We start from the raw sequence: 26,455 nt of genomic DNA, 5'->3' as shown, positions 1-26,455 counted from the left end.
AGAAACACGCATGTTTTTCATTATTGACAGAATTCTTGCAGGAAATGGTCCCCACCCAGTATAGGACAAGTATTATAATGCATATTGTTTTTGAGAAATAATGATTATTTGGGTTATTTCAAAGTTTATAGTCAGTTTGATAATAGGAATTTGGTTTAGGTAATCAATGCTTTCACATACATGGTTATGCTATTGTTATATTTATAAATTAACTTTTTACAAAATTTTGAATTTTTTGAAATACTAAGGCTTTTCTACCTCAGGCATAGATTACCTTAGCTGTATTTGACAACACTTTTAGGAATTTTGAATCTCAATGCTCTTCAACTTCGTACTTTATTTGGCTTTTTATAACTTTTTTGGATCCGAGTGTCACTGATGAGTCTTTTGTAGACGAAACGCGCGTCTTTCGTATATATAAAATTTAGTCCTGGTATCTATGATGAGTTTATATAGTAATTTTACTTTGTTTTATTATTATTTATTCTATTGTTTAAAGCAATTTGAAAACCATAAATGGAATGCAAAATTTGGTCTTAGGCTTAACGTTATGGCGGTTGCAACACCCATATCGCCTACCAACTTCTTGCCTAAAAATATTTATTTATGTAGCAGCATTATTGAGTTCAACATGTATGGATTTAAAAGTATTCATTTCACATGGTAATCCTTAAGCACCTTACGTTTATAGCAGGCATGCCAAGAAGCCAAGCTAAGAAAGAGGCGGGTTTATACTTATATCATTCGCCCAGCCTTTAGAAGAAAGGCATAAAACAGGAAAGTACAAGTAGGGTTCAAAAAGCACCATGTCCATGAGAAATAAGACCGTTGGCGAAACATATACATGGCCTATGCTAAACAGTTAATTAAAGATTTAGAAGCTCATATGTTTCCCCAACAAAACTGGATAGCAAAAGGAAATGTGCATTCTGGCGTAAGAAATATTCTTCTAAATAAATAAAGTATGTGGCAATTTTGATTCTTTATGTAACTTATTCCATTGACAATTAACTTGTTATCATGAAAAATTGTGTTAAATAGTTTTGATGAAAGGATGGACAAATATTAAGTATGGTTTTGTAAACCGTATGGTCAGATCTAGACATTTCAGTTTAACTCCATCACTTCCAAACTTTCCACTAAATGTCCACCTGTTAGTGACAAGTTCAGAGTTGTTTGGTCAGATAATTTGTGTTGATACATCATACCATCAAATCTTTCATCTTCATCCGGCAATATAATGATCATGTATTTTCTTGCTTCCGATTTCCAAACTCTATGGCCTCTAGTATAGTCAATAGGTTGAAAAGTCATTACTAACATCTCATTTTGCGAAACAAATTCGTCAATTGGAAATTTGTAACCACTTCCGTCACATGCTAAATTTATCACGACACTGCGTTCCTCAGTGCTAGTTTCAGAATCGCTGCTTTCTAAATCTTCACTTTCTCCAGAATCATCAGTCTCAGTGAATGTGTTTTGCAGAAAACATTTAACATTGAAATTCCAGTTATTCTCAGAAGATGGATTTTGAAATCTTGGTTTGATGGTGACTGATTTAAACATGATTTTATTGTTTGTTTTGACAGAAAAAGTTTCGGCTTCTAAATTACCCCAATGATTACGAATTCTAGGATTGATATTGCCTGGATATAATATATCGTTCACTAAAACCTCAACAATCTTACCTCCTTTTCTCGGACAAACTCTAAATTTTCCGCACGATGATGCACTGTTAGGAATTGTTAAAGCTTTGAAAATCTGAAGCTGCTCTTCGTGCGTCAAAATACTACTTGGTATGACAACTGACGTAAAGTCTTCAAGAGAAAGTAGAGGGACTGCTATAGTAAATAAGATTCCATCTTTCAGAAGACCGTCTCTTCTTGATTCTCCGTCGATTTTGATTTTGGATTGAGTCAATTTAAGATCCACCCAACTAAGAACAGCTCGGAATACTTCTACTTCTGGTATACAAAGTGAATCAAGCTTAATAATATCAACTAGGTTTTCTGATGACAGCAAAAGGAAATCATCATTTTTAAACACTTCCATCGCATTGTCGGCTATATATTTAAGTGCGTTTGTTTTAAGTTTATCCATTGTGAAAAACTTTGCATGACTGAAAAGTGTACATGCGTTGTTAACAGCTAACTTTTTTTGTAGATATTTCTCACATTTTGAGATTAACCCGGCGATCTGATACTTCTGAGCAGCATACATTAAAGGAAAAACGGAATCTTTGCTTAATTGAAGATGGTCGGTATACAGATATCTAAAAAATTAAACAAAAAGTTATTGAAAAAGGATTCGATACTTGTGTTAGTAAGACATGAGATTTAAATCTAAGTTATAACAATAGCGGTTATTTTTATTACTTTGTATTAGTCTTTGGGGTTGGTTTTACCAGTTGTCACTCAAACAAAAACAACAAACTCATCAATTGTCTGCAGATTATCCCAAATCCGGGAGGCAATTAAGAATCAGTTATTACCAGGTCTTCATAAATTCTCAGATTATCTTTGTGATAGTTGTGTCATTAACAAAACCCAAATATTTAGGCATGTGAGAAAGAAACCACAGAAGTTGACCAGAAGCTGCTAATTACGTACAATTACCATTCATTCCAAATAGATATACTAGTAAGAAGATGTGGTATGAGTGCCAAAAAGGCAACTCTCCATCCAAGTCAATATTTATAAAAGTATAACATGATCGGTCAAAGTACGGTCTTCAACATGGAGCTTTGATACTTCTAATAAATCAACCGTAAGCACCATAGCTTTTATTGTCGCTGTTTTTAAATTTATTTTGTTAAAATACTTGTTCAAGAAATCTAAGGTAATTGTATAAAAAATTATAGACACTAAACTAAGCTGTCCCTAAAATCATTCAACCACCAAAACAAAAGTAATGAAAGCAAGCAAAAAAAAAAACCCATTTTATATACAAAATTATCCAAGAACGTTTCAAGTGAATATGTGGAACCTTGCAATCATTTTGAATGAATTTCTTTTGAACATGTTTCCTTTAGCATAATTAAAAAAATCGGATATTTGAATGAATGTCATTAAGTTGCTTACATTTTTTACGGCAATTTTAATTTTGTCATTCTTTTTTTTTTCTTATGACATTTATTTTGAACAAAGGACGTAACATTACAAAAACAAATAATTTAAAAGAGTTTTTTAGCCATAGATTCCGAAACCAAATAATGCCAAAAATTACAACTTGGAAAGCAAACTCATTTAACATTAAGCTGGATGGATCAATTTAGGTATTATCAAAGACCACCTTGATTAATTTATGTACAATACTTTGTTGTACCAATGACAGATGACGATTACTCACCTCAACATTATTTTAAACGTATCCGGTGTAATATCTTCGATCCGTATATTGCCTTCACTTTGTGGAAAGCTACCATAGAACATGGCCTTAAAAACAGGACTTCTCAAAGCTAGGATCATTCTATGAGCTGGTATCTGTGCTATGTTTTTAAGTTGAAATGAGAAGAACACATCCGCCATTTCCTCTGTCAGACATATTTGGTCCAATTTATATGTTATATTCTCCATACTCCTTTTTTCTTTAACCATGAGTGGTAAAATGCAGTTGTTCTATGGAGAAAATTAAACTTACTCAGATATGATACTACATACTGTTAATTGATTGGTGTCTCATTGACTCATAACCTACGACTATTTTAACTCTGTTTTGTATTTCGCAGGCCGACACCAATCATGTAAATGGGTTATAAATGGGATATATTACACCAAATGGGATAGAAACTAATTGTGCGAAAGAGCATTGTTGTTTTTAGATTCAAGGAAAAATATTACAAGACGGAAATGATTACATAAAAGGGAATAATTTTTGATAATCGTCTTTTTTGAATACTTAATTGTATGACAGTGATCCCTCGGAAGATGCTGTTTTTAGAGTAATTTGATATCTACTTATTCATGTTATGGAAAAGTCGCTTAGGACAAATATTTTATTACTATAACAATTAAACTTTCAAATAACGTTGCAAAATTTAAAAAAAGATGTTTACCATTGTAAAAGTATTTTCCATATAGCAATTACAATCACAATGGATTATGTTTAGATTGCTGCCAAATAAAAAATACATTGTGTATAAAAAATAATGATATAACATCTACACACGCTTATAACACGTCTTATGTTATCTCTAGATTCGCCTTCCGTGACAAGGTAACACTACGACTTTTGAAGTTATATTTTTATATAGCGGATGGGGTCGAGGTTCAGATCGCTGGACATGGGGCTAGGCGATTGGTACTGTAGTGTATCAAAGGTTGGAATCCCGTTAAGGGACGGACATAATTTAATCTAATTCTAACACTGTTGGGCGTTATTTTCAAACAAAGGAATGACAAAAAAGGGAATATATGCCAATGAGAAACAGCCCTTTTTCATTGTTGTTTATTATTTCGGTCCGTGATAAAGAATGTCAGTATTTATAATTTTCTGTCATGTATGATAGCAATTTCTTGATTTTTTTCGTTTACGTAGTCCATTGCGTAGTCATGTAGTAATATAAATTTGGATAATTGAATTTAAAGCTGATTTGATATTGCACGAGAAGTAGAAATAATAATCAGGATAATTCGAAAGGCTACTGTTTATAAGTCCCACATTCCAGAACAAAATCATATACTCAATCAATTAACTTACAGATACACTAGGAACTCCGCCTTTTCTTGACTGCTTTTGTGATTGTCTCTTGATGTATTTTCTGAATGCCATGACAGTGAATTCTACAAACTAACAAACAAAAGACATTCAACCCTAAAATTGATACATGTACATCATTTCATTAATTTTCATTCTAATTACCAGTAAAATCAACGCTTAGCATATAGAGTTAATGATTTGTTGATGTATACACCTTAATGCATGTACCATGTCAGGAATATCACAGGTATTATCCATTCGTTTGATGTGTTTGAGCTTTTGATTTTATAATTTGATTAGGGACTTTCCGTTTTGAGTTTTCCTCGGAGTTCAGTATTTTTGTGATTTTACTATTTAATATATATAAATGTGTTAGATATTACATCATTCAAAATGTTTATCATGCATGTATATTTTGACACTCAGTAATTGCACTGCAAAATGATAGAACATATGTAATCTTACGTTAAAAACGTTTAAGAATGTCGTCAATGAAAATGACTAACCTTTGGAGGATTCATGTCCAGTGCACGATGATTATCCAAGGGTTAGTCATTTTCATTGACGACATTCTTAAACGTTTTTAACATAAGATTATATACACATTTATATATATTAAATAGTAAAATCACAAAAATACTGAACTCCGAGGAAAATTCAAAACGGAATGTCCCTAATCAAATGGAAGTATATCCATTTTGACACTCAGTAATTGCACTGCAAAATAATAGAACATATGTAATCTTACGTTAAAAACGTTTAAGAATGTCGTTAATGAAAATGACTAACCCTTGGATGATCGATGTATATATAAAATGCATGATCATTTACGTTTATCTAATGGCTGTGCATGTTGAAACAAATAAATCACATTTCAAAAGATTTCAGAAATCTAGTTAAACGAGGGAAAGATAGCTGACACATGACTCAGCTATTGCTTTTATCAATACCTCTTCAACATACAGTTAGCTTATCATGGAAACCAAACTATTTTGGACGTCAACAAAAACTAATCTTCGTTTTAAAGACAAAAAGGGTCAAACTATCGGATAACAAGTTAGAAATTTTGTACAGCAAGCAGTTTTAGCATCCTTTATTTAAAAGAACATTCCAAAGTACTGACTCTTAAAATCATTATGTTGACATGCTAAAACGTATGTCAGACTCAAAATATTAAACTCAACCACTTTTTATTTGGATAAGGCGACAGGGATTTGTACCATTAATGACAACTAATCAACACCGAGATACATTTTTCCAAACTCACAGAATACAAGTGATCTTGCAACGACTACTGAATTAAAAAAACATTAAGCACAATCAGAATTCTCAAAGTAGCTATGTATAAACCTAATTATATTCCCATGTTCACCCCTTATTATTTGTCAAAATAGACTGTACCGAAATTGCTGAAATATATCACATAATTTCAAATTTAAACTCAATCATTTCCTATTTTTGTCAGATTCTATAAAGAAAACAGAAAGACAATTTAGACATACAGATGAAGAAACAATAATGGGTCATTTTTTTAATTAATTCAATGTAAGGTAAATTAAGGTCCAAGTAAAGGCACATCAAAAATGTTTTCATGTGGTCTAAAATCTCCAAAGAGCAAAAATAAATCAACCCACTTCGGTTGATTATTAAAAATGCGCTTTTATCAAATGAAGTCTAGTTGAAACATGACCAATATGTTTAAACATCATACGTATATTTGGTCATTTACAAGCCGGATTCGCACCAAACATTATTGATAGATTCATGATTCTTCTAGAATTCATTGATATTGCAAACATAACACTATATAAGATCTTTTGAAAGCATATATAATTCAACAATAACAGTACAAATATCCCTAAAAAGATTGGCCGTATTAAACACCCAAAGCAACAGGTGATTTAGATATTCAAACGATGTTTAATTCCATCATCAATCCCAGTCGTGTCAAAAGTAACAGTTACTTATGATATCATAATATAATAAGAATTGGATCGACATCTCAAAATTCACACAAACAATTTAAAATATGTTAAAAAGTCATTGGATATATTGCCATTTAACTATATTTGTAATTTTGAGATGTTTCTGTTTAAAACAAAATCGCCATGAGAAGTCGCCATGATTGTCTTCGCAGAAGACTTTCTGAAAATGAGAAATAGGTCAAATACGTCATAAAATAAAATAAAAGAAGAAGAATAACATTTTTTGTTAAACATACACGATGAGACGTCAGCGTTCTTATAGTTGTTTCTAGTATATCTTTAACATGTCTTACTATAATTTCTGATGAATTTACTCACAGTGTTGTTGGTTTTAATAGCTAAATCAAAGTCCCCAAACATATAAAAATACGCTCGAGCACAAGTGATGTGTAGATTGTTTAATTGTGTCAATGCATAAGTGATGTGAAGAGTTTTAAAAGGGTCAAGTTGCAATGTCAGGTAAAATAAATATATACAGCACAAATGTTGATATTGGAACAAAAAATGAGAAATTCAAAGAAATGAATTAGAACACACATCAAGAGACTCATGTGTTTCAAAGCAGTAAGTAAATATATATATATTCTGTAACTCTGATAGATTTTTAACAATGATCATTTTTAGATAACGAGCAAACCCTTCAAAATTATTATATAACACTTCCTGGACACCCAAAAGGAATTTAAGATAGTCGTTTTATGAAAACTGATAACTTGCGTAAGAATGTAAAAAAGCGTGTAAAGATGTAATACCACCATTGATTTTCCCGTATTAGTCTTTGTTAAATTTTTCACTTTTCCAAAAATTGTGCCGAATTTATTTTTGTAAAGAAATATTTGGCATGAGTGAAGTTTTATCCAGTCCAGTACTATAAAAAAAAAACATTCTCATAATGTTTCATCGCGGGCAAGGCACGATTAATAAGTCTTAACCAAGTTAGTCCAATCAGGTTTTCCAAAGAAGGCGATAGCTCTTCGTCGGCTTCAGGTACTTCTCCGTGGTGATGAATATTGCCACCGGCACGAAGCATATTGTCTTCAATAAAACTAGCCATTCGCTGAAATAAGTCCGCAGGACGCTCATCTGGTTCCAAAAGGATGCTATTAAAATCAAGAAAGTGTCCATCAGTAGACTGAAATCCGTAGTGTAGACGAATTGACTGCCAAATAGAATTAATGGATGTCGAATTTTTAATTATAGTGTTTCTTGAAATGACCGGACAGTAATTTGCTATTTGCCCAAGCATAAGGTCCAAATGTGTGCACTTTTGGGCTGCTGTTCGTCGGTTAGCTTCGGCAACCGCCTCGCCATCGTCAGCAATGCCACGTAAAGGAATGGCGTTGGTTTTCTTCAGCCATGTAAATCCATCTACAAGGAACGCTGGGAAGTTTTGATCAAGGGACAAGGTATATTGTAAGTTTTGTCTCCATGCTTCAAACGATGTTATTGTTTCAACTTTTGAGAGTGACCATTGTTTTGGAGCACGTGTGCCTGCCATTTTGTAAAGATCAGTTAAGTCCAACAATAGAAAATGTTGTCGTGTTAGTCAGAATAAATGACAAATTTTCCTGCTCACCTTTCACTTCTAGAGTGGAATAATGTTCAAATTGTTGAGTTATTTGAGATGTGGATGTAAACCGCTGCCGCAACGCCAGTAAGCAGAGAAAACATAAGACATGTGATCGTTAGAAAGGCACATTTAATAATGATCGTGAGGCGGTAAACAATAAAGGAAAAACTCATCACTCATACATGTATAATCATGACACATGGAGTAAGGGAGATAATACAGATTAATACATGTGACAATCAATACAATACATTGGCGCATTGTATAAACGAAAATAACCATCACTGGATATTAACCAATCAAATTTCCCCCTTTTTTCTTCGTGTGTACCAGCTTAAGTAACATGTCACCTCAAGTGACCAAAATATTCTATAGAAACACCAAATAAAAATTTTATGATGCTGTGAAACACTAGATATTTGTCTATGACACAGATTTTTTTACGGCAATGAAATGTGGGATAAATTTCCTACAACTGTCAATTGAAGGTGCTAGTTATTTCGACCCTTTTCCGTATGCAACTGGATGTAACAGACTATGATTTGGTGGTTTTACACCTTTTATAAATTTCAATTGAAAAAGGATATGTTAATCACAGATCAAGGACAGGCGAAAAAGAGGTCGTCAAGGAGAGACGCACAGTTCGTTCCAATAGGAATGCCGACAGTTTGTTGAAAAGTCAACCTCCAAATTCATCAAATATGTTGTCGATAAGAAACTCCAGCATACATGTAAACGATATTTGAATTATATCGTGTTCATTGAAAAGATGAGAGACTTGACCATTTCGTCTTGATCTTTCAAGATATATAATAAAATGTCATCCTTTTAAATTTTAGGATCGCATAATGGTATGATGTTTTATGGTGCAAACAGTTTATGAATTTAGGGCTGAAAAGGGGCAATTTTGCCTATTATGTCTTTTTTGTTCACGCATCGTTACAAATATAATTGAATTTGATACGACTGTCATACAAGTGAGAGGTTTAGCGCTATAAAACCAGGTTCAATCACTCATTTTCTACATAAGAAAATGCCTGTATCAAGTCAGAAATATGACAGTTGTTATTCATTCGTTTGATATGTTTTAGCTTTTGATTTTGACATTTGATTAGGACTTTAATCTAGAAATTGACTTTGAGGGTCGGTTGAAAACAAAACTTTACGACAAAAGATGCTTCAGTTCTTTAAATTTGTCTTTATTTCCTCAATTACCAGATTTTATCATTATTTTAAACCATCTGTCCAATTTTCGTTTGAGACGTTTGGGATGAGTTGTAATCCTAGAACTACCATCCTTCTTTCTATAGCTGTCGTTCTATGTACACTTTCCCTAGATATGCTCTTTTCAAGTTTGGTTTCGAAGTGTGTTCACAGTGAATTAACTCCTGCTTTTTGTTCATTTATTAAGATAATATATTGGTGTTAATTAATTGTTCAGATCTAGTTTTATATTTTTCCAAATTTGTTTTTCTAAATAACGGTACAATCTTTTGTTATGAAAATATTTCCGGGGGTAAAAATAAACTTCTTTGGAAACGATCTCATGGTCGGATAGCCCAGATAAGGTTTTAATTCTTATGAAGCTATCTGGAAGATTAGTTATAACAAGTTCCAGCGTATTGGGTCCTCTGGTTGGTTTAAATACCAGTTGTGATATTCCATTATAGTCCAATATATCAGCAAACCATTCACGATTTGTTAAACATTGAGTGTGCGGCTTAATCTCCAATCACAGCCTGGTAGCTTGAAATCATGTGTATATAATATTTTCGCCATGTGTCCACTATATATATATATATATATATATATATATATATATATATATATATATATATATATATATATATATATATATATATAAATAATAATTTGTTGACACAAAAGCTTTCTGAAGAGAAAAATCTTGTCGGACTTCAGTATATAGTGTACTTGTGTTATAGTTATTAAATTCAATTCAGAATTGATATGATAAAGAAGGTTTAATTTGAGGGTTAGGCATAAACACATTTTATATTGTTGAAAATGAAAATCTTCAAAAATCATCTTTAATACTTATACTGACCAACACACCATATGTAAAAGAGGGGAGAAAGATACCATAGGGACATTCAAACTCATAGATCAAATATAAATTGACAAAGTCATGGTTAAAAAAGACAAAAAAAAAGACAAACAGATAAAAAAAAATAGTACTCAAGACATAATAAATGTCTTGATTCCGTGTTTTCTTGTTTTTCTTGAAATAAATAGTACACTATGGGTTTATATAGATTCAAGCTAATGGCGCTATTGTGGGTTTTTTATTTGTCTTATTTTGAACTTTTATTGTAAAGTTTATTTTTGGTAGCATCCTTTTGTCGTGGCTCGGTACTTGTGTTATTGTGCTTTCTTAATATTTTGTAATCTTGTCTTACATTTTTGCTTATGTGCTTTTTCTGTATGCTACTTTGTTTTCTTTGGTGACATATTTGTTTGTTTTTATAGTTATTAAGATTATAACACACTGTTCATTTTTATTAAACTTTTCAACTGGACACATACAGAAATTTTCAAAAGCGGACAGATAACAAATTAAACGCACAACCGAAAAAAACTATAATTTTATGAGGAACAGACAAGACCACGTAAACAATCGCGAAAAGGTAAACAAAAGTTCACATTGTACAGAAAACAAAGATTTTGGAGTGGAATAGAGGCATAAGGGTAATTCAAACTCATAAATTGAAAATTAACTTTCAACACCACGGCAAAAACTGGAAAAAAAGACCAATAGACAAACAAACAGTACACAAAATACAATATAGAAAACTGAAAACAGAGCAACACAAACCCCACCATTAACCGGGAGTGATCTCAGATGCTCAGGAAGTGTAATCACTATCCTGATCTACATGTTGCACCTGTCGAAATGCTCATGTTGCTCAGTTTTCCAATAATGTGTAAAAGGTTGAGGGCTTAGGTTCAATGATTGCAGTTTTTTTTCTAAATAAAGAAATTATGAAGAGATTTGAATCTGCAGCAAATTATTCTTTTTATTTTTTTTTTTTTTTTTTTTTTTTTTTTTTTTTTTTTTAGCAAATTATTCTTTTCATTATTCTGTCAAAACCCATTAAATCTCACTGAATAGGTGTAGCCATGGCGTGCATTATAATTTACAGAGATAATTTTAAAATCACAGTTTGTTCATACTTACAATTTTTAATTATAATGATTTCAAGTAAATTGACAATTTAGGTCTGATAAAGTGTTATGAAAGAAATGCTTTTGATATTAAGTTTCGTCGAGAAAACAATACGCCTGTTCCGATATTTCAGCAAATTTCTAACACTTCAAAACTTTCCACTAAATGTCCACCTGTTAGTGACACGTACAGAGTTATTTGGTCAGATAATTCGTGTTGATACATCATATCATTTCTCCTATTTTGGTATGTAGGTGGGAACGTCTTGATCACTTGTTGTTTTTGTCCCCACATTCCAAGATTATAATTTGTAACATTCGGTTGGATTGTCATAACCAACATCTCGTTTTGTGGAATAATCTTGTCAATTGGAAGTTTGCAAGCTCTACCTTCAAACATTACATCTATTGTGACAGTGCATTCCTCAGTTTCACTCCTGTCAGCTGGTCTGCTTGCACGTTCATACATATTTTGGTTAACGGCAACTAAGTCAGACTGTGTTTTGATATTGACATTAATATTAAAGCTGTTCTGGTTTGGGTTTTGGAATTGTGGGTTGATAGTAACTGATTTAATCTTGATTATTTTGTTTGCTTTGACAGAAAAAGTTTCAGCTTGTAAATTAACCCACTGATTATTAAATTGAAAATGAGAAGGGTCAGTATGCATGTTATCAAAGGTGTTACCTGGATTCAAAATATCATTAACTGTAACCTCGAGAACCTTAGTTCCTTCTCTCGGATGTATCCTGAATTTTCCGCATGATGATGGACTATTTGACATTGTTATAGCTTTAAAAATCAGAAGTTGTTCTTCGTCTGTTAAAATACCACAAGGTATAACAATTGACGTAAACTCTTCTATGGAGAGTAGAGGAATTGCCAAAGTAAATAAAATACTATCTTTAAGAAGAATGGCTCTTCTTGATTTTCCATCGACTTTGATTTTAGACTTGGTCAATTTATGATCAACCCATCTAAGAATAGCATGGATAACATCTACTTCTTATACACGAAGAGAATCAAGCTCAAGAATATTAACTATGTTTTCTGATGGGAGCAAAAGAAAATCCTCACTTTTTAACACCTCGATCGCATTGTCTGCTATGAATTTGAGTGCATTAGTTTGAAGCTTATCCATTGTGAAGAATTTTGCATTACTGAAAAGTGTTCATGCGTTGTTAACACCTAGATCATCTTGTAGATAATTCTCACATTTTGAGATTAATCCTGCGATTTGATACTTCTGAGCAGCATACAATAATGGAATAACGGATTTTTTGCTTAACTGAAGATGATCGGTATACATATATCTGAAACATTTAAAAAAGACAACATAACGATACTGAATCGATAAACAATGGCCTAAAAAATAAAAGAATTTAAAGCTAAGATATTTAAATAATTTTGTGTTAGAGGTTTTCGTTGGTTATAAATGGTACTTCTAAAACCAAATTCAACTAAGTATATGCGTTAAAGTAGTTTTTTTTTCTATGGTCGGGTTGTTGTCTCTTTGGCACATTCCCCATTTCCATTCTCAATTTTATTCTTGTTAGAATCCTTGCTCAGGTAGTACCTAAATAGAAATGATGAAGAATAATAAAGGCAACAGTAGTATACCGCTGTTCAAAACTCATAAATCCATGGACAGCAGTTATCATCGGGTCTTCACGTGGATTGATCATTTTCTACGGTGTAACGGGAAAAAGCCCAAAGATTTGAGCAAAATGAAAACTAGGTTCATTATCTGACCAGGGGATGCCTAATTACTATTCAAAAGCACGTTTGATCAACCCTGGTTTTTGTGGGGATCTTGTTTTCAATTTTTTTTTAAACGAAAAAATTTGTGAACTTTTGTCGGCCTTTTTTTTTAATTTGGAAAATGAGGTAATCTACTTTTTTAGTTGTCAGTTGTTCCCCATTAGCATCATTTGACTTTTTATTTATTTTTTATATTAGAATAGACGTTTCTATATTTAAAGAATAATAAGGATTAAACGCATTTTAAAATGAATTTATTGGTGTATAAACTGGACCAAGTTACTCACAAACATATCATAAAAGTCCAAAAAAGATGTTTAATCCTATAATAAACACACCAATTCTTGCGGTTTCCTCTTGTTAGAGTTGTTCTGGATTTTCTTTTCTCTTTTTATTCTTTTTAATTCTTTGGTAAACTATTTGATTGTTGGCCATACAAAATATTAGTTGACCAATGCACATTTATGAAATTAAACTTTATCAATTCATTACAGTTATTATGCATACACCATACATAACCAGGTCAATCAATAGTATCATAGCTATTGAAATAGTATTAAGCAATCGATTCATTTTGTTAGAAATCCACGAAAACCATCAAAAATAATAACACCACAATATGTATGCCGCGCCATTAAATAATTATCAAAACATTTAAAGATAGACCCAACTGAAAAAAAAAAAAAAAAATAAAAAGCCTTAAAAAAAAACAAAGTTATTTCTAAACCTATGACATTTATAGGTATAGCATTAATTAAAGTTCAATGTAAAATTATATTTTAAATATATCTAAAGTTTATACTGACTGGGGATCATTGTTCAGCTATGATATTTTAAAATAGGCTGGGGCGTTTGGGGTTAAACATGTTTTCGTAGGTAAATAATATTGCCGTGGAACTTTTTTTCATGAGAGTCAGTGTAATAGTCTATAGAGTATTACTTTCTGTTTGGTGGAATAGTGAAATAGAAGTCAATACGTTCTTGCTCAATCCTATGTCGCTTTGAAGGTGTCATGAATGTCATCCTGAGCCTAAGCAATGTGTTACTGTAATTTGAATTTCAAAATGACTGAGCGACGCTTTTTTCAACGCACTGGTCAACTCCACCATAGTAAATCACATGACTTTGACAATCAGTAAATTCCAGCAAAAAATATCTTTATAAGTAAAGAATTGTCGCATAAAAAAAAAATACTAGAGTACACGGAAAATGGCAAAGTTCACGAAGTCTAATCTGATTAATAATTTTACAAAAAAAAAACAATCTTTAAAAACTTCCCACTCCCTTTCCAAAATCCTATATCCGCCCCTGGTGCGGTAACGTTAAATGTTCTTGTCCATCAGCTTCAATTTATCAATGAAATGCACGCGACTTCATTCATATAACCAAACGTTTTGTAAGCATAACAGCAGTTCTACTTATTATTTTATTTTACTTCATATTCTTTACAAAAACTAAAGAGTTAAAACAGATTGCCGATAAAAATAATAATGGCATTTTATTTTTTGATACTGACTTCATCAGCTGGAATACCAGCTCACTCCAGCGGGTTCGCTTGATATTCTTGCTGACAAAGTCAGTATCAAAAACAAAAATGCCATTTTTCTATACAAAACTTTGAAAACCCTTTATGTGTGTATATTTAATGACAGTACTTACTTCACCAATATTTGAAATGTATCCCGTGTGATGTCTTCGATCTTAATATCGCCTTCACTTTGTGGAAAGCTACCATAAAACATGGCCTTAAAAACAGGACTTCTCAAAGCTAGGATCATTTTATGAGCTGGTATGCATGCTATTTTTTCACCTTTAAATGTGAAGAACACGTCTGCCATATCAACTGTGAGACATATTTGGGACAATTTTCCAGTTATAGTGTCCATACTTTCTTCTTCGTTATAGTTTTCTTTATTAACTGCCTACGGAGAAAATAAAAGTAACGAGGATATGAAAATGTAAAGTAAGTGTTTAGCACGATTGAATTGTTAGGTGTACGTTTATTGTTTTTATCATACAATTTAATTTTAATTTGCTCATTGATACACCCAATTTATAAACTAACCTTGAAAAGTCTAATTACCAGCCTTTTAGGTAGACCGTTTCGTTGATCTATCTTCTTTGCTAATTTCCTATCTATAGTTGTTTAATGAAAACAGAAAGGAATTATTTAAAAGAAATATGTGTTTTGAGTATTTAAGTTCATCAATTAGCAGATAACTCTTTAGTTCAAACATATTTATTTTTACATTGGATTGGAAAACAAGTTATTACAACTTATATTAAACCCTTTCCACTCTGCTACTGCGAGTCCTGAGTTGTAGGGGCATCAGCCTGACCTTTTTCGAAATCTGCAATGCTGTCTTTTACGTGCAAGAATTATTGCTCTCTCTTAACACGAGTCAGACATTTATCGCCCCCTTCCAACGGACTATCATCGTTACTAAAGACCATACTCGCAAGATGTGCCATGGAAGAGTCGAGCATTCAGTCCCTGCACCCCCCCCCCCCCTGAATGGGTATCGAACCAGGAACCTTTGTGTTTGAGTTTGATGCGATAACCACTACACCACGGCTCTCCATCACTCCTTGTTGAACCAGACTCATGCATGTCTAGTGAGAGTATCGTATGTTTTGGATAGCCAGTGGACAGAATAAAGAGATGCATAAGTACCATTATAAAGATACAAGAGTAAATCCAGTTAAGATACTATATTTAGAGCACAAAATAAAACAAACCAAAGCAATACAAGTATGAATAGTTTTGATATACATTCTACACTGACACGCTGAGTCGATATTTAACGCACATGGTCCACAGAAAGACGTGTTGTTATACGGTAATGAAGTGTTAAAGCATATGAACATAGCACCTCATGCGAGTTTGGTCTTCAGAAACGATTAAAGGCAATCGGAAGGAGGCGATAAATGTCTGACTCGTGTTAAGAGAGAGCAATGTCTCTTGCACGTAATAGGCAGCAATGTAGATTTCGACAAAGTTCAGGTTAATGCCACTACAAGACAGCACTCGAACCAGCAAAGTGAAAAGGGTTGAATATAAGTTGTAACAACTTTTTGTCCAATCCACTAGAAATAAATATGTTTAAACTAAAGAGTTATTATGTGGTGCAGCTTATTGTGGTGTTATTGTTTTGATAGTTTCCGTGGATTTCTAATAACATGAACCGGTTGGTAAAGACTATATTAATATTATAGTTATATAGTAAGTTTTTGGTGGGGTTCGTGTTGCTTAGTCATTAGTTTTCTATATTTTGTCTTTTTATTTTTAGCCATGGCATTGTCAACTTAATTTCAATCTATGAGTTTAACTGTCCCTTTGGTATATTTCGTCCCTTTTCATGACTCTTTGGCTTTGCCTGGTAATACATCTTGTTTCGTTTGTGTCATTTGTATCTTTGTTGTGATTATAAAAGCTATATGAGCCTTCAACTAAAGTAAAAGTGTCAGCTAAATAAAAATTATGTAGTAAGAAAAAGCCTGTTTTCGTTGTTTTCTACTCTTTTGGCCCAACGCTGAAAAGAATAGTAGGGTATTCATAATTTACTTTGTGATTTCTAGGATAACTTAGAAAAGTCATTATTAATTGGTCATGCAACATATAACCGCTCCCCTATATACTACAGATATAAATACAAACTTGAGCCTGCCATAGCTGTGATGTCGGACGTTGGTTTACGTTTCTGAATGACATAATAGTGAATTCTACAAAATAATAAACAAGAAATGCAATGCTTATATTTAACCTTTTATTTTAAATTTCATTCAAAACATCATCCACGTTTAGAGTGTAAATCCTTGAACGTGAAGTAGCCCCTTGGTGTATACATTGTATACTCTTATCGATGAAATCTGTAGAATTTACACCAACATCGATACTAGTTATACACATTTCGACATAAAATGTATGTAATTCAAAATAGTAAGTACGTACATTGTTTTTAAGAATGAGCACAAATACGTATATATTGAAGTCTAAAAAGGACCATCCAGCAAATTGAATATGTACCGGGTCGTCTAGAATAGAATATATTCAATATTGCGCAGATAAAGATAATATAAAATTCCAAACATTAGTGCAACAGAACTAATATAAGATGGTAATATACGAAGATTATGTGTGAAATCGTGTTGACAAAATGTCTTAATGCACACCAGAAAATGTTGAATTATTAAGGGTGCATTTCTTTCTAACCTAAATTTTGTAAACGTTGTGTTGCGTTTTTTGTCGCTTTCTAAACGCTACAAAAAAGTAGAAACAAGTAAATCGTTTAATAAGTGTTTTCTGACCTTGTTTGAACTTTCAACAATGCATGCACATGTTGTTGGTAAATACTAAATAGACTATTTTGGTTATAATTCAATGCGGTTCCTTCAACCAACATAAATTTTAAGACTTTACACTTTTTTTCTCTATTTCATATGTATGAATGTTTGTTGCCTATAATTAAGATTATTTCTAACATGCAGTGTTCCGGGATTTTTTGATTATACTGTTAAATCATGGGTCCCTTTTCAAAAGTCTCTCAACTATATATTGCCTTGATTTAGGAAGTAATTCTTTTATATTTTTGTTGTTTATACGCTATTCTATAAGGGGTAAAGATTTCACTGCATTGTTTGTCTCCTTCAGATTGTTTCAATTTTTTCTTATAATTGTACTAAAATTCAAGGTTGAAATTAGAAACAAATGTATCGTTTGTACTAACAAACGATGAACGACATACTTAAGACACATATTTAGGCTGCATTTCTTTCTAACCAAAATTTTGTAAACGTTGTGTGGCGTTTGTTGTTGTTTTCTGAACGCTACGAAAGTAGAAACAAATACAACGTTTAATAAGTCTTTACTGACCCTGTTTAAACTTTCAATTATGCATGCACATGTTGTTGGTAAACAAATTTTTTACAAACGTAGAAAAAATATATCATTTAATCAAGTTCAAGCTAGAAACAAATGTAGGGTTTGTCACTAACAAACGACGAACGACAAACTGTAGCCGCATCTTTAGCGATTGCATAGTTTGTCAAAGTTTATGTAAACTTTGCAAACGTATGTTAGAAACAACTGATCAAAACATGTGCGCGCTTAGTCGTTTGCATCGTTTGTATAAGCAATACATGCACCCTTAGCGAGTGCATAGTTTGTCAAAGGTTAGGTAAACTTTGCAAACGTATGTTTTAAACAAAAGATCAAAATATGTTCGCGCTTAGCCGTTTGCTTCCTTTGTGTTAGAAAGAAATGCATTCTAAATAAATACTGGTATAAACTGCTCTGTACATGACACTTTATTATTTTTTTAAAATAACCAGTTGTATTTTGTATGAAGATTTACTGAAATGTCCATGAAAGTTCGATCAAGTATAAGCCGTTCCACCAGTAATCCTTTTTAATTGAATAGCACCTGTAAGAAGCAAGCATTTTACAGCCCAGTGAGTGGTTTGGTTAATTGTAAAACATGTAGAACAGGGTGTTCCTTCCCCTACGGAGCATCCGCCATCACCCCCAGTATTTTGTAGGGTTCGTGTTACTCAATCTTGTTTTACTATGTTGTGTTTTGTATACTGTTATTTCCCTAATGAGCCTTTTATTCTTGCAATGGCATTGTCAATTTGTTTCCGACTTTTGCGTTTGAATATTTCTTTGGTATTCTTCGCCTCTCTTTTATAGAGATATCATTCACACGTTTCGTTTACATATGTTCAATTTATCAAGGTATAAGATCTTTTTTTCACTCTCAATTTATTACTGAAAAAAACTTTCTGTGCAACTGATGCGTTCAAATTATGTGAAAAAAGCTATTTAATTGGATTAAATGTTTCGTAAAGAGAAATTAAGATCTGACATATTATAATGTCTGTTAACTTTGTGTTATTTATGTTCTTTACCAGTAGTTGCTATAACCTTGGTAAATAAAGACTGTCAACTGTCTTCTTTCGTTTAAAGGAATCACAACCTATTGAGAGTACTAGTCTATACTGTCAAACAGTAATATAAATATATATGTGATGATTCCCGTAAGTAAAGTAGTGAGTTAATGCATATTTCTACTTTAGAGGATCTACAATTAATATATAGACTAATATACTGTCTATATAAAACAAACGTATTATGGTGGTCTACATGACAAGTCCTAATGTATTATATTAGATAATCATTTTTTTCAAATATCCCCTAGAATGATAATCTTATTTCAGATTCGAGCAACAGTTGCTCTGGAAAACACGATGAATACACAGGAAAATATTGTGTTTCGGTTTTCATTTGTTTCATTTAGTGAAAATAATCATTAAATGATTATTGAAATTTTGCTTCATCTTATCATGTTTATGACCCGCAAGTTATAAATATAAAACAACAGGTTTTGATAAGACCATACTAATATATAGGTCATACAGAATTTGGTCGACTGTAGGCAATATTGCAAATATAAAAAGAGCTTTGCATTTATGACTTTTAATTTTAAAGCTATTTAGATAAAAGTTACTGCTTATGAAAATCGATGTGCATAGTCGTCATACGAGTCTGTGTAGATGACTTTCGAAAAATGATTATTGGGTCAAACGTTGAACTAATACAATAAATAATATAAGTCATATTAAAAAGTATCACGAGTGTTCACGAAATAGTTTTAGTGACAGTGTTAAAATATTTGTTCCGACTATCAAGTATATTAACTTTACTCACAGTGTTGTTGTTTGTGATGTCTAGAAGTGGAAGTTGTTGTTGTAGTCTGTGTCTGTGTAGATCACGTGATGTGTGTAAAGATAGATGGTTAAATGCTGACATTACATATTCGAAAAATATAAATCCATACATTACATTTCCTTGGTATTCATAAAGATTTAACGATAATCGATTCAAGAAAACCGTGTGATATGTGTAACAATGTTATATACTTGTATGTAAATTTTAAGTAAAAGAATACGGTATTGAATAGAAATTAATATATATTTATATATGCTATCACAAGGCCTGTATACATACATTCCAGTGTGTAAAAATACGTAAATCAATAATTAATTTCAGAACGGTTGTTTTGTAACTAATGTTTTTGTAAAAGGAATATAAAGACCTAGTGGGACATTCAAGTCATTTACAAAAAAAGAACAAGTGTTTTGTAAATATTATACAATATATAGGTGTTGTCCACATACACTAGAAGTACACGTAACACGTTTTGCACGTACTATATATAGAGTTACGCTAACAGTTTATCCACGTATCTTGAATTTATGCGTAAATTATTTACCAGAAAAAAAAAACAATCGTCAAAATATACAACAAACCCGACCAATAGTAGGGTGCCCAGTCAACGAATTTTGTCGATTTGGGTTAACAGAAGAACACACGACTATATTTGATATGATTGAAAGAGGCGAACAAGCCTCATCGGCATATTGATGTTTACAGTGGGCACGTTGTTCTTAAATGTGGGTCAAAGATCAAAGTTAAAATTTCAAGGAATACATAAAGTCACGTTGAGACAGCTAGTCGCCCCTACAAATATGTGTTTATGTAAAAATAAATTCAAATATTTCAAAGGATAACAAATATAGTTTGAATATTTAGGATTAATTTATGTTGCCAAATATGGTTCGAGATTAACATTTATACTTATAGGGTGCATTTTTAAAATTTTCTTTCGCCTGTTTAACAACAGTGAGATTGACCTTGACCTATTAAATGTCTAAATTCGGCATTTTTTCATAAGATTCGATATAAATTATCTCTTTTTAGATATTAAAATTTATAAGGTGTTTTTCCAAAATGTAATTTTGACGTTTTTTGATAGAATGTGTTCGTAATGATTTTCTGTGAAAAAAATAAGTTTTCTTTAGATGAGTGTGGAAGCACATATCATTGTACTTAGTTAAAAAAAATTGGTGCAATATTAATGTATAATGGATTAAATTAGCAGATATATCTTTTATCTATAGAAATAATAAAGACTGCAAACGATGAATAAATACGGAGGGTTGTCCATCACAGTAATGAAAACAAAATGACAATAAGAAAAGCAGGGGCGGATCGAGCCATTTTTAAAGGGGTTCCAACTATATGTTCCCATTCAAATATATTGATGTCAAAATAAAGAGGGGGAGATTTCACCCCCGTCTAGATCCGCCACTGAGAAAACAGATTAACACTTCATCGTACACACTTATATGCCTTATTGAGCATAAATTGGCCAACAATTGACATGATGCTTATATACAAGGAGAGGGTTGTAACAACATCAACCTAAAATATTAACCTTTAGTTTTCCGCATATGAGCTTATATATACAAGCATGCGACTTAGTATAGATAATCTTTTTTTTATCAGATTGAAACAAAAAAGAAAAATTTGCATAAACTTGCAGTAGCTTTTACGTTTCATTGTGTTTGTTTCATTGTGTTCTGTTAAGTTTGAAGCCCATCGACCAAGTTAAGGTTAGAAAGCTAATTTCATTTGTTCTGCTATAAATTGCATTCGAATCAAGTTGCAGAATGCGACGCATACAGCATACATTCTGATGGAACTATTGGTTTACATGAAACATATTTATCCGAAGAAAATTTACAAAGTTAGCTGGTTATTCAAAACAAATAAATCAACCACACAACAAGCAAACAGTGGAAATGTAATAAGTGACCACTGTCCTTGTTAATGACCCGATATTGTAAGCAACATAATGATTATATCAAGGAATAATCCTTGTTAAATCAATACCAAAATGTTGACATAATTTATGTTTTCAATTGCTTATTTCTTCAAAAATACTTTTATTTCACACATGAAATTTGGCACACATATGCACCGTGTCTTATTGCTTTTTCAAAGTAAAAATCATTATCAGTCTGCATTAGGAATACTAAAATGAAATAGGTATGGTTGTCCTTTTCAGAAAGATTCATTCATGGTTATTTTTTATTAAGACCTTTTGACAGTTTTTCTTTTAAAACTATTTGAAAGAATGTTTATGAACTTTGTGATCGTCGAATGGCTACTGAATAAATTTGTATATAAATGTAAAAAAACCAATATTCTATATATGTATACAAATAACAAATGAGTAAACAGAAATCCTAACTTTTATCTGTCTCAAAGAGGTCCGCACTGCATATTCGATACTTTTAGATAGTTTAGACACAATATTAAGGTAATATGGGAGCGATAAATAAATCATACAGAAGATTATGCATGATCAATAATATATATAACTTTTTGGAACTTTTGGTCCTCAATGCTCTTCAACTTTGTACTTGTTTGGAATTGCGAACTTTTTACATCTGAGCGTCACTGGTTAGTCTTGTGTGCACGAAACGCGCGTCTGACGTATTAAATTTTACACGTGGTACCTTTTGTTAGCTATTATTCGTTTGTCCTATATTTTCTTCCATTTATTTGTATTGTAGTCTTGTCATGTAGTGTTGTCATTTTAATGTTATATTTAACATTGCCATAAAAGCTGGAGGTTTGGCATGCCAAAAAACCAGGTTCAACCCATTTTTTTTTCTTTTTCTTAAAATGTCCTGTACCAAGTCAGGAAAATGGCCATTGTTATATTATAGTTCGTTTATGTGTATGTTACATTTTAATGTCGTGTTTATGTTGTGTCGTAGTTCTCCTCTTATGTTTGATGTGTTTCCCTCAGGTTTAGTTTGAAACCCGGATTTTTTTTTCTCAATCAATTTATAAAATTATGAATTTCGAACAGCGGTATACTATTGTTGCCTTTATATAATATTTTGAAAGACCTGTCGAGAAATCTAATTAAGCTATTTTGTAACAACAACTGTCATACAAAGCCCGATGAAGAAGGGACAATTGAAAATATACGGGATACAGTAAAAGTGAGATAATTTGTGATAACACCATAGATGCTTTTCTCAAATATGTCTCCCAGTTTATACGATATTGCAGAACTTGAATTTCCTATCGTGATTTCCGTGATAGAGGATTACTGCTTACAAGAAAGTTCCAAGTGGAAAAGTTGAAATCATCCCTTCGAAAATTGTATGGACGCGATCACGAGTTGGTTAAAATTTCTGTTATAATGATGACGACTGATATGTTCCTGATGTCCTAACCACACTCTTGTCATCTTCTCATCGAATATGAACTACCGGATAATAATTTTAACAAGGTTTTACTTTCATGAGCAACACAAAGGGTTCCATATGTGGAGCAGTATCTATTTCCCCCTTTTTTTTCTCCCATTTTACCCCTTCTTAATAAGTCTGTTTAATGGTTTTGTAAGCTTTTGAGGTGAATACTGACATGTTTGTGCTTTGTAAAGAATATTACCATAAAAGATTGGATGTGAAATACCTGAACGTATAAGATGTCTGCATGTTGAGTTATATTTACGAATTATTTCCTTATACCGATGATAAAATTTAGTAAATGTTTTGACTAGTTTGTGATATCGAAAACCCTGGTGTAATAATTTTTCAGTAATACATAAATTTCTCTCGCTAAAATCTAATACGTTGTTACAAACACGGGCGAATCGTACAAGTTGAAATATATAAACACCATAAGATGGTGACAAAGGAACGTCACCATCTAAAAATGGATAATTAATGATAGGAAATGAAAAATCATCTCTTTTATCATAAATTTTTGTAATAAGCTTCCCGTTAATGATATAGATATCAAGATCGAGGAAAGGGCAGTGGTCATTGTTAGTGTTGTGCCAAAGCTCATTAACTTAATTTACTTTCGTGATAGAAGTTATTACGTTGTTTAATGCAAATAGTTTGTGCAGTTCATTTTTATATTTCATAATTCCCGCAATATTTTGGTAATGATTTTACCGGGAGTTCGTAGCACATTTTAGGTTGTCATTCGCGACTCAGATGTTATGCGGAGTAATTTTCATAGGAACTGCATAACAAATCATTTATATATGTTTAAGTTGTATGGAATTACCTTTTACACATTCATTTATAACGATAATCTTTCATAATTGTAGTCTTTTGCTACACAGCGTTCATGTTTACATTGTAACCGTTAACCGGAAGTAGGGAATATCTATTTTTGTGTATTCACTTTGTAAACTAGGTCGACTATAGTCAGTTTCAAATTTGGATTGCCAACGATCAGCTGCTTTTAGAAACGAACTTCAGATATAACTTCACAGATTAGTTATTTTATAGGTAATTGAATACGTAGAGAATATTTAAATACTATTTATTGTAAATTGCAATACATTTCACATTTATTTCTGTTATGATAAACGGAATATATTTTACACCAGTTTTTCATTCATTGCTTTGAAATTGGTAAACTTAATAAACGGTCGGCGCTACAATTGGACCATCTTTTCCGCTGACTTCAGCTCTTTCTTTAGGTCTTCTTTTTTCTTTTCCAGTCTTTGAATAAAATTTCCGAATCTTAGACATTCAAATTTGTGTTTTTCCTCCAATTCTTTAATTTGCTTCTTGTGGGTTTCTTCCATACTTCTGTTATCTTCCCTGTGTTTTTCCTCCATTTCTTTTATTTTGTTTTTAAGTCCCTCAATTTGTTCATCTCTTTCATCTACCTCTACTTCCATAATGGCAACTTCTTCCTCACTGATGGTGATTTCCTCATCATAATCCGGGATGAATTCTTCCTCTTTAATTTCTGATTTTTGTGTTGAAGGTGTAATTAGTGTTGTTTTAATAAAAATGTCACTTCCAATCTTTACATTGTATGGGTTGGTGGACTTATGAAAAGTATGTACAGCAGAATCCTCTCTGAGAGGCTTTCCTGCCATGGCATTAGCATGGTTTTTCCATTTTCCCTCAGTTAGTGCCTTAAAGTTGCAGATATTACATAAAAATGGTATTTGGTTATTTGGAGTATGCCTAAACATAAAATGTTGCACAGCTCCTTTCTTGTTTAAATGTTTAAAATCACAAAGCCTGCATTGCCATACTTTGGTTCCTATGACGTCTGACATTCTATAAATAAAAAATTATCAAAAAACTAAAAATTTGTTTTAAAATTTACACATATCAAATATTCTACTGGTAACTTGCTTTTGCCCAAATTGGCATGTTTTCATTACAGGGTTTTAATCGATCATGGTGAACTACCTCAGTGCGGAATTCACCGCGAATCTCATAAACAACGGGGCTGAGAATTTTCGTTATTACAAAAGGACCAAGCCATGGAGAGCGAAACTTTTTATTTACGGTTTTGTCAAATTTATATACCAAGGCCCCTAACTCATATCTATTGTCAGTCAATCGTGTGTCATGGTCACGTTTTTGTCTTTCTGCATTGGTCTTTAGATTTTCTCTCGCAATCTCATAGACGTTTTGAAAATGAGATTTTATTGTTGAAATGTAATCTTCGTTGTTCTGTGTTCTGTTGTCATGACTTCTGAACATCAGGTTCAGAGGGATATTGACCTCTCTACCTAACATCATGTAGTTTGGTGAAAACCCTGTAGCCGGATGAGGGGTACTTCTGTAAGCAGCTAGCAGGAAATTAATGTATTCATCCCAATTTGTTACGTTCTTGTTGACAAAGGTCTTGATCATACCACCAAGAGTCTTGTTAAACCTTTCTATTAAACCATTTGATGACGGATGATATGCAGTTGTTCTGGTTTTGTTAATTTGAAATAAATTACAAACAGATTTGAATAGGTCACTCTCGAAGTTCTTTCCTTGGTCTGTATGAAGTTCTAGGGGTATGCCAAACCTAGCAATAAATTTCATCACTAGTTTCTGTGCCACCAGGTCAGCATGCTGATGTGATATAGGGTAGGCTTCCATCCATCTGGTAAAATAATCGCCTATAACCAGTATAAATTTATTCTTCTTTCTGGTTAATGTCAGTGGACCAATGATGTCTATACCAATTCTGTCTAATGGGTATCCCACTCTATAGTCCATCAAAGGTGCTTTTGGTTTTTTCCCTGTTCCTTTTATTTTGTTGCATATGGTACAATTCTGTATATGTTCTGTTATATCCTGACTCATCTTGTACCAGGTAAAAACTGTCTTCATTTTCTCTATGGTTTTCTTAACTCCCATGTGTCCAGAATAAGGGGTGTTATGGCTCAAGATCAATATATCCCTCTTTAATATTTGTGGAACAATCAACTGTAAATGATTTAATTTACTCTTAGCATTTATCCATTTCTGATAAACAATACCATCTATCAATTCAATATTTTCCCAGTTTAACCAATATCTCCTTGTGGCTGAGCTTAAACTAGCACACAATTCTCTTTCTGGTATTTTTCCTTCTTTT

At 32.3% G+C, this 26,455-nt stretch overlaps 1 protein-coding gene and 1 long non-coding RNA gene across 2 annotated transcripts; both read right to left on the bottom strand.

Annotated features, from left to right (window-relative positions):
• Window positions 1-970: 970 nt before the first annotated feature.
• LOC143085506 (BTB/POZ domain-containing protein 6-like) lies at window positions 971-3,605 on the bottom strand. Its single transcript, XM_076261884.1, has 2 exons — window positions 3,349-3,605; window positions 971-2,272 (listed from the first exon to the last, which is right to left on the bottom strand). The coding sequence occupies exons 1-2, from the start codon at window positions 3,594-3,596 to the stop codon at window positions 1,108-1,110; spliced, it is 1,413 nt and encodes a 470-aa protein (XP_076117999.1). The 5' UTR covers window positions 3,597-3,605; the 3' UTR covers window positions 971-1,107.
• A 7,823-nt stretch (window positions 3,606-11,428) lies between these two features.
• Window positions 11,429-16,926, bottom strand: LOC143085505 (uncharacterized). Its single transcript, XR_012981351.1, has 3 exons — window positions 16,856-16,926; window positions 14,857-15,119; window positions 11,429-12,749 (listed from the first exon to the last, which is right to left on the bottom strand). It is a non-coding gene; the product is annotated as an uncharacterized LOC143085505 (long non-coding RNA).
• Between the last annotated feature and the right edge of the window lie 9,529 nt (window positions 16,927-26,455).

The sequence above is a fragment of the Mytilus galloprovincialis genome, chromosome 8 (assembly GCF_965363235.1).
Source record: "Mytilus galloprovincialis chromosome 8, xbMytGall1.hap1.1, whole genome shotgun sequence".
NCBI classification, from domain to species: Eukaryota; Metazoa; Mollusca; class Bivalvia; order Mytilida; family Mytilidae; genus Mytilus; species Mytilus galloprovincialis.
Note: the sequence above shows the minus strand (reverse complement) of the source record. Positions and strands in the feature narration are given on the sequence as shown.